Here is a 17,036-nt window from a genome sequence, read left to right as displayed (position 1 = left end):
AGAAAGAAAAATGAAATCATCATCTATGTATATGTTGTTTATAAATTTCATGATTATGAACTAAAATTAGGACGACTGTATATTAAAAAAAAGTGCAACGTGGTTTGACGCTTTTACACTTAAAAAAGTTTAGTTTTTTTTAATAAAGAAATACCATGTGATTTAGTTTACTACTTTACAAACTAATATTTTTAGATTTCTATAATTTAATATTAGTATAATACTCATTTTCAATAACAAAATTATTAAAATTTTAACATTTTTAGAAATACTTTACAATTAATTTAATTATAAATCACCTATAAAATAATTTTATTATTAAAAAATAAATACTATATTAATATCAAATCATAAAAATCAAAACATACTAATTTATAAGGTAGTAAAAGTGTAAAAAAATTAAATCATAAAATAGTTTTTTATTACGAAAAAAACGATAATCCTCCAAATGCAAAAGCACCTAACCAGAGTATATAATTGTGTACTTTGTCCTTAAGAAAATGTAAAACTAAACTGAAATAAGTCGGGAAAAAAAGGAACTCAAGCACTAAAAAAGAAAAACAGTCCGGTGTATACTTATATACTAATAAAACATTAATTAGAATATATGTGAATTTCTTTTCCCAATTGTTTGTAAGATATTGACTACGGTTATTATGAAAAGGAAAGGAAAAGGAAAAATTTCAAGATCCAAAATATTGAACCAAAAAGACTTAAACTCCATTAATTTCTTATTCTTATTTTTGTTTAGTTGAGATGTCATTTTGAAAAGATTTAGATAATTTAATTTTCACATGTTTTTAAACCAAATTGACGGATGCGCAAGAAAAATTAAATATTATCCATAATCAAGCATTTATGATAAGTTAAGTAAGAATACGATGACAGGCTTATACGAAAATAAAATTAAAAGTTCTTTTTTCCCCGAGGAATACAAGTTCTACAATACAAAAGGTTGGATAAAATTATTCCAAAGAGAAAGCACAAGACAGTTGAACAGGCTAAATTACCAAGAAAGCAAAGCTAAGATTCTAACACCAGAACTTCCACAGACGAATAATATTTGGTGATGTCCAGAGTGGATCAAAATTTGTTGTTATACCAGAAAACGCCTCCATTCTGTTCTGCGTCATCTTTCTCTACATAAATACACTCCTTAGCTTCTCTCCACATTGCCTTATAGAACGAAGTCCCGTCGAATTGGTAGTACTCTCCCAAAATTGGCTTGATAGCCTTTGTAGCCTCCATTGCATGATAATGCGGCATTGTTGAGAACAAGTGGTGAGCTACATGAGTGTCCGTTATGTTATGGAACACCTTGTTCAAGATCCCGTAATCTCTGTCAACAGTTGCTAGAGCTCCTCTTAGCCAGTCCCACTCCGACGAATCATAATGTGGCAATGCAGGGTGAGTATGCTGCAGAAATGTGATCAGAACAAGGAATGAATTCACCACCAACAATGGCACTCCATATACACAGACAACCCAAGCAAGCCCCTTCGCTATAGCAAGTTGGTAGAGACCAAAAGTGACAGCAAGAACACCAGCATCTGATATGAATATCTCGATTCGCTCGCGATCATTGTAGATCGGGCCATATGGGTCATAGTGGCAGGCGAACCGATCATATGGCCTGCCTGAAACATTGAATGCTAGGTACAGAGGCCAGCCAAGTGTAAGTGTGACGGCAATTGTCATGATACGACCTGGAGGGTTGTTGAGGTATTTGGAATACCAACGGATACTAGATTTCTTCTTGGGAACAAACACTTCATCCCGTTCCAGGGACCCTGTGTTGGAATGATGTCGGCGATGGCTGTGTTTCCATGAAAAATAAGGGACAAGGAGACAGGAGTGTAGGATAAGACCAACTACATCATCAAGCAATTGATAGTCACTGAAGGCATGGTGGCCACACTCATGTGCTATAACCCAAACACCAGTGAGGACGCATCCTTGGAGAGCCCAGTAAATTGGCCAGGCCACATAAGATAGAGGTTCAGGAAGGAGGTGGAAGTAATTGGTGGCAACATAATAGAAGAGAAAGGCAATGGTCAGATCATAAACGACATATGAGAATGAGCGGGGAATAGATCGCTTGAAACAATGAGGTGGGATGGCCTTCTTGATCTGACCAAGGGTGAATGGCGGCTTTGAGGAGGGAGCTCGCTTCAAGTCATCGGATTCCACTTTCTTAGATGGAGGAGGAACAGACATTCTGCCACCAGCACCCATCGTTCCACGACCTGAAAAATAATAGCGGAAGAGTGAGTTCCCATTCGATGGGATAAATGATAGAGTTGAGGGAAAAGAAAAATAACCTAGGGGTATTAGTGTTTCCCAACTACATAACAGTCACAACATCAACAATCAACTTTACGAAGTAACCAGCTTTAGAACATGTAAACTCCTGCTTTGATAAAAGCATGAAAATCTATGTAATGAACTAATCACTTGATATTACAGCCATCAAGTTATATTAATAGGCAGTTTCTTACACAGGAATCAACCTAGATCCAACAATGAACATCTAGCAATAGCAGCAGAAAATGTCTTGTGCAGATATTGGACAAATCCCATCCTAATGGTAAATGTAGTTGATAAAAAAATCATCAGTCTTAATCAGCTATTATAGCCAAAACAAAAGAGTAGGTAAAAATATCCCTCTATTTAAAGCAGAGCAAAAAGATTTGAACGCAGAACAAAGTTTGTAGGCGATGGATCTGTATACCTAGCCTACAATCCAGCTTCACTAAAAATGATAAATAGTTAAACTCGCCTGCAGCCCTAGACATAGGCATAAGTTGCTTTAAATACTAGGCTAATATGTAATAATAGCAGCATTCAAATAGATCTCTAACCAACAAAAGCCACTCTTGCACCTTATATAAAATTTGACCAGACAAATTCCCCTATTGGTTTGCAAACTAAATAATTTTCAACTAAACGTCTGAGAGTTAAAAAATAGACTCAAATGACTCCAAATCTCATATCAACCACCAAAACCTCAATCCATCGTTAACCCTGCACCATACTCTGGAACATCACAATTAAGTTAATCACATGCATAAAGACCTAACACTTGTTTCCTCTGTGGGGAATGTCCTAAATGCCCAAGTACATTTTTTCTGGTCCACCATATAGCTTGCATACATCATGTAAGAATAAAATGGTGGTACCATTATTTCAAGAAATTACATGGAATTTTCCTCTAAAGCAAATGCAAGGGCATGTTGTCATCTAAGTAGCACTCTGACGTGGAATATGACATCATTCATAGAATATAAGGTGATCATGGTACTATGCTTTTACCAAACAATTACACAATTTGTGTAGAAGTACTTCCTTTTTCTTCCTCTTACCAAACAATATTAAAGACAAAGATATAGCTCACAGGAAAAAGAATATACATAAAATATACCCAAGTTGGACATGCGCTTGTAGATGCAAAATTGTGCGACTCACAGTGAGAGCCTAATCTACCAACCATCCATTAAGTTAAGCCATTAAACTAGCAATGACTTTGTGCCTTATATTAAAGGCCAAAAGTCCAAGTACCTGCAAGTTGCAACCTCATGTCTTGCCAAATTCAATATAAAAAAATATATATAGTTGATGTAATCCGTTAAGTGTATCTCACAGAAACAAACGTCCATACAGCATTACATTACAAACGGGGCGGTGGTCCACAAAATATGAAGATCTAATCTCGGCCATATGGTAAACAAGGGGGCACTTGCATCCATAAATTTAGAATCCAAATACCACCTGGCACGCAGAAGAAGCCAATTAAGGCCAAATTTTAGGTTGTTCACAATATGTGAAGCCTATTCTAACGGACTGTAATAAGGGTAAGGAAACCATAAGATGCGAGGCCAAAAAAAGACTTCCTTTAACGGCCTCACATTTAAATTAGCATTAGAATTGTGTCCTCATTTGGACTCGAGAGGTTTATAGTGCCTAAATTATTAACCTACCAAAAAGTGTTTGCCCATTCAAAAACATGTAGCACCATCACCAGCCTAATAACAACTTGAAAAAGAGAAAATTCAAGGAAACGGTGAACAAATTAACAGATGAATCGAAGCTTAACCAAGAGGACCACCGACCTACGTCCACAAATATTGACTCAAAAACTACCCAAATTAATGCTTTGATTGGTAAAACAACACACTTAATACCCAATGAAAGCTAGCCATTTGTATCAGATAAAGAGAATCCATTTGCTACAGTCCAATATATAAATATATATATATATATATATGTGTGTGTGTGTGTGTGTGTGTGTCAACAAAAATTCGTTGAATGCATCTCTAAATTTAATGAATTGTACAGTAACTCTACAGCTATTGGGGGTCCAGCGCCAGCTAATTTGACCGCATCCCTATATTTGCAGCTTTAACAACCTACATGATGGCTTTACCAGAGAAATTTGCGGTTGCGAACTACAAACGTCTTGTTAGGTATAAATCTATATTTTTTACCATAATTTTCCAAATTAGACATAATTATTATCGGACTCTTTAAAAAGAAAAAATCGCCGGCAACGATTTTTTTACCTAATAACAACATAATTTCAGTGAAAACAAAAGAAAATAGTAAATAAGAAAAGAATCAAAATCCAAAGATTCCTATCCAAAGAAAAATTTCTAAACATGCCGAATAAAAAAGTTATCTGTTTTTAACTATTATATTAATTATTCATAATGTAATATTAAGTATACGCATAAGTTAGTTAACAACAAAACAAAATCGCTTTCAGAAGATATTTTATTATAAATCTAAAGCAGGCTTTGAAAAGAAATTAAAAAAGAAATGCAGAATATAGCATCATGCTAAAGATGCCAGATAAAAAGCACAAATCCTGAGATAATCACGTGACAGCAGATCCATTAAATATTAACCTCCATTATAGAGCAAAAGAAAGCGTCAAACCGAAAAAAAAAAAAAAAAGGCAGAGTCATCAGAACGAGATCAAGAAAAGAAATTTCAACTTTTTTTTCTTTTCAAATCTAAGCTTGAAAGAGAAGATCTTAAATTACTAATCTTGTTATAGAAATAATGGATCCACATAATAATATCATTACAGCAAAACCAAAAAAGGAAACCATTATGAAACCAGAAGCAAAAATGTAGGGTGCGGAAATCAGTTAATGAAAAAGAAGAAGAAGAAGAAGAAGAAGATGATGATGAATGGACGAAAGTACCTGATAGATAGATAGAAGAGAAAGCTTCCTTTTAAAATTTCTCTATCTTTTCTTTTCCGCCTCAGGGAAAGAGTTTCTCTCTCTAAGCTAACTATCTGAGGGAACGGAAAGGGAATGGGGGCGTGGTGGTGGGGGTGGAGGAATCGCCGAGCTCTTCTCACAAAGCATGCACATGAGGCCACTACTTATCCTTGCGCCTCTCCCCCTCCAACGCCTTTCAGAGGGCCCCACCTGCAACCTGATATTTGTTTGCTATCTTAAGTTTCTTTTTTCTATTATTTATATTTTTTCCTCTAAATTACGTGTCAATTTCTCCGATTCTAACTCTTTTTTTTTTTACCGAGACCGGTTCCAATTTTAAAACACTTAAATTTGTATTGTCTAAAATTCATTCACAGTAATACCGATTATAAGTAGAATAGATTAATATAGTGATAAATTCTATCTGATTTCGATTTAAATAGAAATAAATTATTTTCTATAATAAAATATTATATTTCTTAATTTTTATAATAATATTATAATATTTATATAATTTAAAAATATATATTATATTATATTTTATCTTACTATAATATTATTTATTTCATTAATTTTATTTATATAATATAATAAAATATTTATTTATTTTATTTTTAATTTTTATCATTTCGTCAATAGAATTAAATATTAAATTCAAAAATTAGTATTAAATTTATATTAAGTTATAATCTCTTTATAATTATAAATTTTATTTGATCGTAAATATATAACTATATATAAATATTATTATATATATATATATATATTTTAAAGAATATATAATATATTCTATTTTAAGTTATTATATTATTCTTTATCTTATTAATTTTATTTATTAATATAATGAAATACTAATATATTTTATCTTTAATTGATATTATTTTATTAATAAAATTAAATATTAAATTAAAAATATTTAATACTCAAACATTTGATAAGTTAGCTACTAATAGTTATATATATGGATTCTAATGAGATTTTACTGAATCAACACGTTAAATAATCCTCGAGAACTTTGATATTATTTTTAGAAGCTTATTTTTAAATTTTTGATCAATATTATTATTTTTAATTATCTTTTACTAAAATATTTTTAATAGATTTTTAATATAATTTATAATAATTTGAATATTTATAAAATATTAATTGATGTATAACTTTTTAAAATTATGTGAAATTTAATTATAAATATTTATATTTATATTAATTAATAAAAATAATTTGCATATTTAATTATTAAATTAATAATTAAGAAATGGCTTATATACTTGAATAGGCAAAAAAAAAATATCTATAAAATCTAGATGTATGGAGTAAAATAAAAATATTACAATCTAATATTGTTATTGTTTATGCATCTAAACATCTATAAATATCTTGTAACATCACAAATCTTAAAATATTTATATAAATTTTAAATATTTTTAAGTATATTTAGTAAAAGAGTGCAAGTGATTAACAACGTTAATCGTAGAATTTATAGTTACAACAAGATACATAAAGGATGAAGAACGATCGAATTAGAGTAATTAGTCGTTTATCCATCAATATATGACCGGTATTATTATTTTAATTATAAAATTAAGTTGATAGATATAATTTAATAAAAAATTTTAATATTTAGTATTATTTTATAAAATCTAAAGATAATAACAAACTAATTATTTTTTATTTATTTTTATTTTTTTAATATTTTAAGATTTTATTATTACAATAATATAACGATTATTTATTAATTAAATTTAATATTATAATATATCAATACAATTGATATTACTATTTTTAAGATTAAATATATTTAAAATTTAAAAATATAATTTAAGATATTATTTTTATATTAGAATTATTATTTAATTATAAAGTTAATTTATTAATTAATATAATATTAAAATATAATTAATATGATATTTCTTAAGATAGAATCAATTTCATTATATGATTAGAAAACTATTTATTAATTAATATATAAGATTAAAATAAAATTAATATGTTACTATTTTTAATTATTTGATTAAAAATTTATTTATTATTTAATATAATTAAAAATAATTAATATTATGTTTTTTAAGATTAGAGTCAATATTTAATTAAAAATATAATTTATTAGTTAATAAATTATAAAATTATACATAATTTTAAATTTTATATCAAGAATATTACACATATCAAGAAAATTTTATATATCAAAAATTAAATATACATATTAAAAAAATTTAATATATATAAATTCTCAAGATTAAATTAAACAATAAGAATTTTGTGGAACCGTTTCCTTTAAAAAAAGAGAAACATAAATGTCGTTTTATAATCTTTTGAATTAGTGAAATACTACCATTTTAACATTAAATCATGCGCATGTCTTTCACTTTCTGAGTAGATATCAAATAATATTAAATTGGTCCCAAATTGCAAAATCTTGGATTTATCTGATGAAAAAAGTTAAAATTTTTTGCTAATTTATACAGTACTGGAAGTTCAATCGCCAGGTCGAGCTCTTCCAAATTTCATCTGTAAATCTTGTTTACCTAGCCAGCATGTAATATTAAAATCAATTTCAATAGTTATTTAATAATATATTATTATTATTATTATTTTAACAGTTTAATTCTAATTTTTTAAACAAAATAAATAGTTAAAATTATTATTTTTATTAGATATTAAAATTAAATTATATTTAAAATAAATTTTTACTTATTAGTTGAATTATAATAATTGATAAAAAATTTTATTTTTAATATACAAGATTATCATATGATATTTTTTATTGCCGGTAAATTTGTCAACTTGGTGTATAGATTATTTTATTAGATTAAAATATGATTGTTTAATTTAATATTTATTTTTAATATAGTTTAACTATTAATATATAATAAAAATTATATTAAAAATAAAAAATTATTAAATTTATTATTTTAATTAGATACTAAAATTAATTTGTACTAAGAATAAAATTTCATTCTAAATTGATAATAAAATTAATTTCAAAAAATTTAATAGTTGATAATAAATTTAAAAATTAAATTATAATATTAAATTACTAGTTTGGTCATTTAATTAACATGAAAGAGAATAACAGTTAATTTTATTAAAATTTAAAAAATTTTGATGTAATAAAAAAATAAAAAATATAGAAATCGAATTATATATTAGACTAAACGTTAAGAGGAAAATAGTTTTTATTATTGGTTTGTCTTCTTCGATAAATTCCATCACTCAACTAATAAATAATATATATATAAAATAAAAAATAAAAAATAAAACTAAAATAACTACAGCCAAAGACGGGACATTGAAATCCAAAGAAAAAAATTCGATTATAAGGAGAGTCTACCATTCGAAATTTTGATAAATATAATTTATAATATCCACGTTGAAACTAAGATACCACTAAATTATAGTAATAAATTATTATTATATTAGGATAAGAAAATTTAGAAGCAATTTTAAAAACTAAATCCCAAAATCTAAATAATTCTTTTTTCTATATTAAAAGAGAAAAATATTAAATATTCTGCAATAATTTATTTTTAATATAACGTATAATACTTTTATAAAATTATTTTAAATATTAAAAATAAAATAATATATTATATATTATATTAAGTAAATTAAAATATGTATTATTTTACAACAACCAATCACTTAAAACTCAATGAACTAAAAAATTTAAAATACCGGTTTATTATTTAATGAATTAAACCATGTAAACAATTAAAACGTTTTTGTTTCAAAGGAAACAATGCTAACACGTTAATTTTGCTTGATATGGACCGATGGACACAAACAAATCAAGTTTATGACGCACAATTTGGCCTTTACAAAGCAATTGCTAATGACGTTACAATCTTAAAATTTATAATTACACAAAAATAATCTCTTTTTTGATAATAAAATTAATTCGATGATTCCAAAGTTTTTATATAAATATGCGCATAGTATGCATACAAATTTTAATATTTCTATGTTAAGAAAAAAATAATCATTTAATATACATCGATGTATAAATAAATCATATTCATACAATGATTGGAGCAAACAAAATTAAAAAATCAAATACATAAATTCCAAATAAAATAACTATGCACCTGAAAAATATGTGTTAATGCTGTTTTTTGGCCTTTATATATGGAATCAAATGTGAATGATTGTGTTTTAGCCACCTGAGTTACTATTACTAAAAGTTTTACTGTGTATTTTGACCTCTAATCAGAAAATTGATGCGGAAGACTTTAAGGTATCTAACATTTTTTTAAAAAAGAAATTATGAATATTTCATATTAGAAAATAAAAAGTTAAGAATCACTACAATTAAGTACAAAAAAGTCTCACTATAATAATAAGAATTTGTATTTGTATCATTCAATTATATTGATAGAGAGCTCAATAAATTTAGAATTGGATGATATGCGTGCTTTATTGGTTATTTTAAATTATAAATTGATTCTTTGGTCATTTAATGAGTCCGATTGTGATAACTTAAAAAAATTCACTACTGTTATTGTAGCCCCATAAAATTCATAAATGCATCCATAAAGAGAAATTTAAATCTCATAAAGGATATAATCAAAATCTCCACAAAAAAGAAAAAAAAATTCTATAAAAGAAGAAATCAAGAAATCTTAATAATACAAAAATAAATATATTTAGAAGATCTGCATTATTGATTAAAATAGAATGATATAAACAAAAAAAAATAATTATAGCCTATTTAAAAGATAATCGACGGTTGCCAAAACAAAATTTTTTTTTGGTGAAAATCAATAAGAAATATGATTTTATTAAATTCTAATGAGATATTAATAAGATTGGAGAAGTAATTCTACTAAAATAAGAAATAGAGATTCTTACCTAGATTTGGTGTATAAATCATAACTAATAAGAGAGCGATATGGATCTATGGGCATTTTACACTTTGGTATTGGATGATTGACATATACTTTATCTCTATCATTTACCTAGATAAGAATTTTTCAAATAAAAGAAAACTAAGGCAAATAGTAAAAGAATTTGGGAAATTTTATTAATTAAAATGAAAATAATAGAAAGTTGAAATAAGGAAATATGTTTTTTTTAGTATTGGAAATGAATTGAAATTACCAAACTAAGAAATTAAAGTATTGAGATTGTTCTTTATAAAATCTGTTTTTATATAAGTGATGTGTTAGTTTTCTTGTTCATCCTAACATCCTCCTTACTTTCATAGCTCCACGGAAAAGTGACAAATAAACGTTGCCGTTTCCTGACATTTTGAAAATCTTAACTTATATTTTTCAATTATTGATAATAGATAGTAATTTCTCCATCACCATTTCAACTTTCTGCTTTTCTTAATATTCAGTAACGTGCCAGATTTCTCTTTTACTTGGGAGCTACACCTCACTTCTCCTTCATCATCCAAACTTCCATTCTTCTTTTTCCTGTTTTTTCTTTTCATCATTTATCACATTTTTATTAACTTTCGGCGCTTCCAGTACTGTGCAAACATATATATTAAACTAGGTTTCCTGCATTATCTCTTTTGCCTTCTTTTTTTATCTATAACTATTTATCCACATAGATCTGGAGTCGGATGAAGGCAATGGTTCTTTATTGTTCCTATCATTATTGCAATCCCGTCATCACTATCACTGCAATATAATATTTTAAATTTGAATTTTTTTTTTTTCATATTTAAATCTAAAATGAAGAAACATCCTTCATTCTGTCGTCATCCTTAAAATCTTTATGCTTCATCATTCGAGCCCACAAGGCCTGACACCTTAAACATAATCCCCAAGCAAATTTCGTCAAGGCCGCCCCACTGAAGTCCTTGGTATCTCTAACCTCTAAACCACCTCTAACTTTAGGTTGGCACACTCTGCTCCAAGGGACTTTTCTGCCCTAAATAAAACCTTCTCTAAAGAGCATCAAGGCGATCACAAGTGCCCAAATCAGCACAGTCCTCTGCATAGCATAACATGCCATGGCGCTTATGATAACGCTTTTGCATGCACATACTCATAAGTCTTTTTAATAAGTTGCCCGTGAATCAACGCTACTCCTAAATACTTGCCTAAGAATTTTTTATTTATTTATTTTTCAATCAAAGAATAATGACATTTAGATACACGTTGAGAAATACTCTAGTCTTTTACAATTTTCCGCTGGAAGGTGATAAATTCATACTATTAATAGTTGAGGAGACGAAATATTAATTTCATATAACTACCATTTTTATTAATATATTTTTAGTTTTCTTAATTATAAATCAATTATAACTCAATTAATTATAAAAAATTATAGAATCAAAGTCATTTAAATTGATTTCCATCTGAATGAAAATCAGTGATTGTGAACACAAAAAGGCAATGATGCGTGCATCTTTCAAACCTAATATCTTAGGTATATCTTTTTCAGTGAATTTAAAATTAACTTTTTCATTTTTTTGTTCTTAAATTTTATTAAATTTATATTTATTTAAATAATAAGATGCTGATTCAGTTTTTTTTTGTTACTATTACTTTTCTTTCTTTTTTCTTTTTAATTTCCACCTAAATTTTCTGATTATTTGGAATTAAGAACATATGGTGAAGAATAATGTCAAATTAGCACCAAAATACAATAGCTATTTCCCTTTATAATTAATAATAAAAAGGGCTAAAAGATTATATATTTTCAAATGAATTTAAACCCGATATTCGTTGTTGAGATCTCACTCATAAAAAGACGAGCAAATTTTTGTTTTAAACCTGATATTCGTTGTTAGCTCTTTTATATATTTTTTATTTTGACATGAAATAGACCGATGGACGGCCACGTAGTGAATTTGACCAATAGAAGGGAGAGCTTGAATGGTTCTCTTTTCCTCTTAAGAATTTTTATATTTATATTGAGGGACATCAGGGTCACAAGAACCGAAGGGGGCTTAAAGTGCAGAATTTGTGTAATTTTGTATCTAATTGGGTCAAATAATAGTTGAGGGGCCAATATGTTCCGGTTCCATACCTTCTCCCAATTTTTATATTACACTATAACCCCTGTTATTTTTAGAATAAATTACTGAAAGAACCCTCGAGATTTATGAGAATAACCAGTTGGCCTTTTAGTTTTTAGAAATATGCCTAAAATGCTTATTACCTTTTGTATCTCTTCCTCCTTCCTTCTTGTCTCTCCGCAATCAGCTACATCAAGCTATTTGTCTTCTTTACTTTTTTTTCTTTCTTTCTTTCTTTCTTTCTTTCTTCCTTCTTCTTCTCTTCCTCCTTTAAAATTCACAGAATATAATTTTTTTAAAAATCGAAGCATAGTTCAATTACCCAAAAACATCCAATTTCAAGAATGCAAATTCATGGTCAAAACTCAAAGCTTTTCGAATCTTCATAATGCAAGAAAGATATAATATCTGATATTTTACCATTTGATTAATCTCATATACTAGTGGTGACCTGATTAACTTGAAAAGATTACATGGCAGCTCTCAGAAAAGAAATAAAAGAAATCACTGGTTATTTTGACCCACAAAATTTTTTTATTAAAAGAAATCAAAATAGCAACAAGAAAAGGACATTGTTTTGGATATTCTTTTGAAATTCTATTTTGTGGGTTCAAAGAGAAAGAAGAAGACGAGTGGCTTGGCGTAGCTGATGGCAGGGAGGATGAAGGGTAATTCTGTCATTTTATGGTGTTTCCCTGTATTTCTAAAAATTAGAGAGTCCACCATTACATTTTCGTTAATATCGAGGGGGCTTTTAGTAATTTACTTTCAGTTTTATTATTCAAAAAAATATTAAACTTATAATTGCACAGTAGTAAGACACTACAACTGATTCTAGATATAATTAAAATTATAATTGAACGTTAAAGTAGTAAGTTTCGAAATTTTTCATTTAAAATTTATTTATTTAAAAAGATATAGTATTATAAAACTTATCTTCATAGAAATACCAATTTACAATTCTTTTAAAATTAAATTTAAACCTTAAGAAAAAAGACATTGGGGAACGGATTAGCTAAGTTATCAATTCTAAGACATTCTTAATTAATGTATTAAGCTTAATCATATATTAATATATAACATTTAAAATATCAAATTTCCCCCAATTCTACAGATTTAATCCACATACTAAACAATTTTTTTATATACACTGTGAGAATTACAAAAGAAAATACAGATTTTATAATGTTATGATGCAAGGCTAATTACAAATTAAATTTTGAACTTTCTACTTTTGCTAATTTTTTTTAATTTTATAATAATTTTAATATAAATACTTATTATTTTAATTTATTTTCAAAAATATTTTTGATGACAATTTTAAAAATTTTGTAATAAAAACGATAATATAAGAAATCGATTGTGCTTATTAAAAGAATAATAATTATAAATCGGTAAAAATAATTTATTTTAGACTTAATAATATGATTATTGAAAATCTCATATATTATATGTGCCTTTTTTTATATATTTTACATTTAAATGTAATAAAATTTAATTAGTGAGTTAACTTTTATGTTAGTAAGCATAATTAATTTGCCACGTCATTTATTTTATTATAAAATTTTAAAAATTATTGCCAAAGTAAATTGTGAAACAAAGAGAAATCAAGTAATCAGGCTTGAACATACTTTTGCATTATCGTGTTTTATTGAGATAAGGTTGATAGTTAATAAGTAGTGCAAATCAAGGAAGGCAGAAGTTTTAAATTACTATTGGAGATCTTCAAGTTTTAAATAAATCATTGTATGAATATATGATTTATTTATACATCGATATAATATTAAATGATTATTTTTTCTTAACATAGAAATATTAAAATTTGTATGCATACTATGCGTATATTTATATAAAATTAATTTTTTTATTTTTAAATTTTATTAAATTTATATTTTATTTAAATAATAATATTTTAGTAATAAAATGCTGATTTTTTTTGTCGCTAAAATTAAAATTAATTATAAAAATATAATACTAAAATTTATAAATTATATACTAAATTTGATACCAAACATGAAATATATATAATTCTTTCAAGATTGAATTTTTATTTAGTTACTGCCAATATTCATTTTTTTCGAAAAATTACTCGGATTTCTGTGCATAATGGAATAAAAGGTATAGATACACAATAGACCCCAAAACATGTTGAAGTTATCTAAGGCAGATTAAGCACAGCCATGGCTATTAAAAGAAAAAAGATACAGTCAATCTCACACCCCTCTTAGATACAGAGGATCAACGCCAAAGAAAAAACTAATTCTTTTTCGTGACGGTATTATTCTACTAGTTGGATAAATAATTTGTTGTTATTGAAAACGACAATGTTTCGCCATGAACAGTAGCAAAACCCAACATGTAAGGTACCCCGCAAACGCATGTTAGTGTCTAATGCGATGAAACCTATAATTCACTTCCTCTCTAGTACGACGGGTTATATTAACTCATCAATTAATAATTTTTATTTAGATAAAAACAAACTATAAAACTAATAATTTTTTAGTTTAAATAAAAATAAATTATCACGTGGCTTAATGTCTTAAATTTAGTACTCCCAAGTATACGAACCGAATAATAGTACGGGTAAATTCACTACGAAATTGATTTTATAAGAAACTATAAAGTGTATACTATAAAGACCAACTATCATACAAAAATACTAAAAAAAAAAAATCTAAACACTCTAAGCCAATATTTTGAAAATAGTTTTACGGTTTATAAAAAAAATTAAATAAATTAAAAAGTAAATCTACAAATGCAATGATTAGTGTAAACTATATGATAAAATAACATTTAGTCTAACTTATACTTAGCAATCATCTTAATTTTTCTTAAGTCCAACTAACGAATGAGATGGTGATCTGCATTTTTCCTAAGTCATTCAAGCTAATGATGCAACCTAGGTTTCTTATACCAATATAGATTAAAGTAAAGATGATGTTTCTAATATTTTTAACCTAAAGATTTTTATAACAAATATTATTACCAAATTTATATGATGGTCAATTAACAATAACAGATGAAACTAATGAAGTTATGAAGGTAAGTAAATTATTTATCAAACTCATAAATAAATAAGGTTCATACATAAGTAAAAAACCAAACTAAACATTTGTGAAAATTAGCGTGACATATTTAATTCAACGGTCATTGAAATTAAATAGAAAGACATAAAAAGTATAAAACAGAAAATTAAAACTTTTCCAAAATTCAAAAGTTTTTTAAGGGATGAAGATGATTGGTCCTCAATCTCCACATCCTGAAAAGCTTATTTGATCTTTTAAAGAATAATGCAAAACTAACTAAGTGTTTGTGGAAGATGAACTGTAGAGAATTTATAGAGAGAAAAATGATAGACTGGTACCCCTTGTTTAAGGATCTCCATTACTTATAGATATTCCTTTTACAGAGTCTTTTTCTAAACACAACACTGCTATAGTTATCTTTTAACTATCCTAAACAAAATAAATAATTTAAAAGTAATTATCTTTAATTATATAATAACTAATTAATTTTTCCTTGTGGGCTTTAATATATCCAGATAGGCCTGCAACATTAGTAGTCCACGTGTATTTATTCCATGCCTTCGCAACAGCGATCCAATGTAAACCTAGTAATGAATATTTAGCTCGTTTTTGACTATTAATATATGAAATTAGACAATAAAGTTAAAGTAAGGTAATAAACACATATTTTCACATATTATGTATATAAAACATACAAATAAATTACTAAAATACCTTAAATATATATACATAATATGAACCTATCATGATGGATAATTCAACTTTTCTTAAATAAGATTAATTTTTTTAAAATTTTATAAATATAATTTAATAATATCACTTTAAAAGTTTTAATCGAATTAACAACTACTTTATTAATTAATTTAATTTTTTTATCTAAAGCACAAAAGTAATAATTTTGTTGATATTTTATTTAATTTATATGCATATAATATATATTTCAAATAATTTTTTTCTTGATGCTTCTACTTTTATATATTATAGAAAATATTTTCACCATTTAACATTATTGTTTTAAAATTTTCAACTTTTACTGAATTTCAAATTTATATTTAATCAATAGCTAATCTTAAGAATCAATAATTTAAAATTCAATATATCATATACAAAAGCCTTAAAGAATTAATAATGTTTATGTATATACTAGAGAATTGTTTTATTTTATCATTGAACTCTTTTATTATTAAAGTGTGATTTCAGAAAAGTCTAAGCCTGAGTGAAATATGGGAACGCATATGTGAGTGTTTATTTATTTTTTTTCTCTTGAAATGTTTTTAATACATAAATGTTCTGACGACGAAATGCTTCATTTTTTAGATTTGGTATCATCATCTAACACTTCAAATAAGAGCTAGGAATTGATGAAATTCATGTTGAGCTTATGCAATTTGCATTACGAATAGCAAATCTCAGAAATATCATAATTATAAAGTAAGCACCAATTATATTGACATTGTTTATTTATTCTTTTTCTTTTTTAATTCGTAACAATTTAATGGATAATTAAATACATAAATATTTTATAATTCAATAAAATTATTAAAAATATAAAAATATAAAATTTAATTGATAATTAGAGTAAATTCTATTAGCTCTTATATCTTATAAACACTCGAGACGGTGGATATAGGAGGCTAGAGCTCCAACCCACTCTCTGTTAGCCCATCTCAAAACTGAAACAATTGTGAAGAGGCACGTTTATTTCTATAAGAAATAATAATAAAAATATCTATACTTTTTCAATTTTTTTATCAAAAATACAATGTTAATTTTTTCTTTTTATTTTTACTGTGTTAGAATTTTAAAATA

The 17,036-nt window shown here is 26.3% G+C and overlaps 1 protein-coding gene across 2 annotated transcripts; it reads right to left on the bottom strand.

Annotated features, from left to right (window-relative positions):
* Positions 1-841: 841 nt before the first annotated feature.
* Positions 842-5,341, bottom strand: LOC8267086 (delta(12)-fatty-acid desaturase FAD2). Of its 2 annotated transcripts, none has more exon segments than NM_001323719.1 (2): positions 842-2,246; positions 5,208-5,341. In NM_001323719.1, a coding segment is annotated over 1 exon segment (1,152 nt). In that variant the 5' UTR covers positions 2,236-2,246; positions 5,208-5,341; the 3' UTR covers positions 842-1,083.
* Positions 5,342-17,036: the final 11,695 nt, after the last annotated feature.

Source organism: Ricinus communis, chromosome 10 (genome assembly GCF_019578655.1).
Source record: "Ricinus communis isolate WT05 ecotype wild-type chromosome 10, ASM1957865v1, whole genome shotgun sequence".
NCBI classification, from domain to species: domain Eukaryota; kingdom Viridiplantae; phylum Streptophyta; class Magnoliopsida; order Malpighiales; family Euphorbiaceae; genus Ricinus; species Ricinus communis.
Note: the sequence above shows the minus strand (reverse complement) of the source record. Positions and strands in the feature narration are given on the sequence as shown.